The sequence below is a fragment of the Morone saxatilis genome, unplaced genomic scaffold (assembly GCF_004916995.1).
Source record: "Morone saxatilis isolate NCDOM2014 unplaced genomic scaffold, NCSU_SB_2.0 Contig24, whole genome shotgun sequence".
Classification (NCBI taxonomy): domain Eukaryota; kingdom Metazoa; phylum Chordata; class Actinopteri; family Moronidae; genus Morone; species Morone saxatilis.
In genome coordinates, this window is record NW_023339807.1 from 24,365 (window position 1) to 24,905 (window position 541).

General features: G+C 41.4%; 2 protein-coding genes across 2 annotated transcripts in view; one reads left to right on the forward strand and one right to left on the reverse strand.

Moving 5' to 3' along the window:
• Positions 1–541, reverse strand: part of ppox (protoporphyrinogen oxidase) — a gene marked incomplete in the record, with an annotated part of 54,413 nt that overhangs the window by 23,732 nt on the left and 30,140 nt on the right.
• Positions 1–541, forward strand: part of LOC118335989 (aldehyde dehydrogenase, mitochondrial-like) — an 11,940-nt gene that overhangs the window by 1,347 nt on the left and 10,052 nt on the right. The window contains exon 2 of the mRNA XM_035672510.1: positions 102–242. Coding sequence (XP_035528403.1) covers positions 102–242 — 141 coding nt within the window. The remainder of the gene's footprint in view (positions 1–101; positions 243–541) is intronic.

The window sequence follows — 541 nt, forward strand, 5'->3', positions numbered from 1 at the left end:
TTTGTTGAACATGACTCTGCTCCAAAGCCAATTTCACAGTAGTATTCCTTTTAAAACCACCAACTAACCAAGTTAATCATGTTGTGGTGTTATATTTCCAGGCAGATGTAGACAAGGCGGTGAAAGTAGCACGTGATGCCTTTAGGTTGGGGTCACCATGGCGACGGATGGATGCCTCTCATCGTGGCCTGCTTCTTTACCGATTGGCTGATGCCATTGAGAGGGATGCTGCCTACCTTGCTGTGAGTCCTTATTAAATGTCAAAACACTACACCACAGCATTTGGGGGGAAAAAGTGCTGATTTAATAATTTGTTGTACAAGGTATGTTCACAAGAATGTGCACACATATTTTACATATTTTACTATTGACATTAATGATCAGATAATATTGACAATACATACATCCACATACAGTATTTAAATTACTGCTTTTGGTACTGAAGATGCTTTTTACTGGGACAAAGCATCTTCAGTACTGCAGCTGTTGTGGAGTGTGAAGAAAAAGTGGTCCAAGGAAGGGCGCCCGGTTAGCTCAGTCG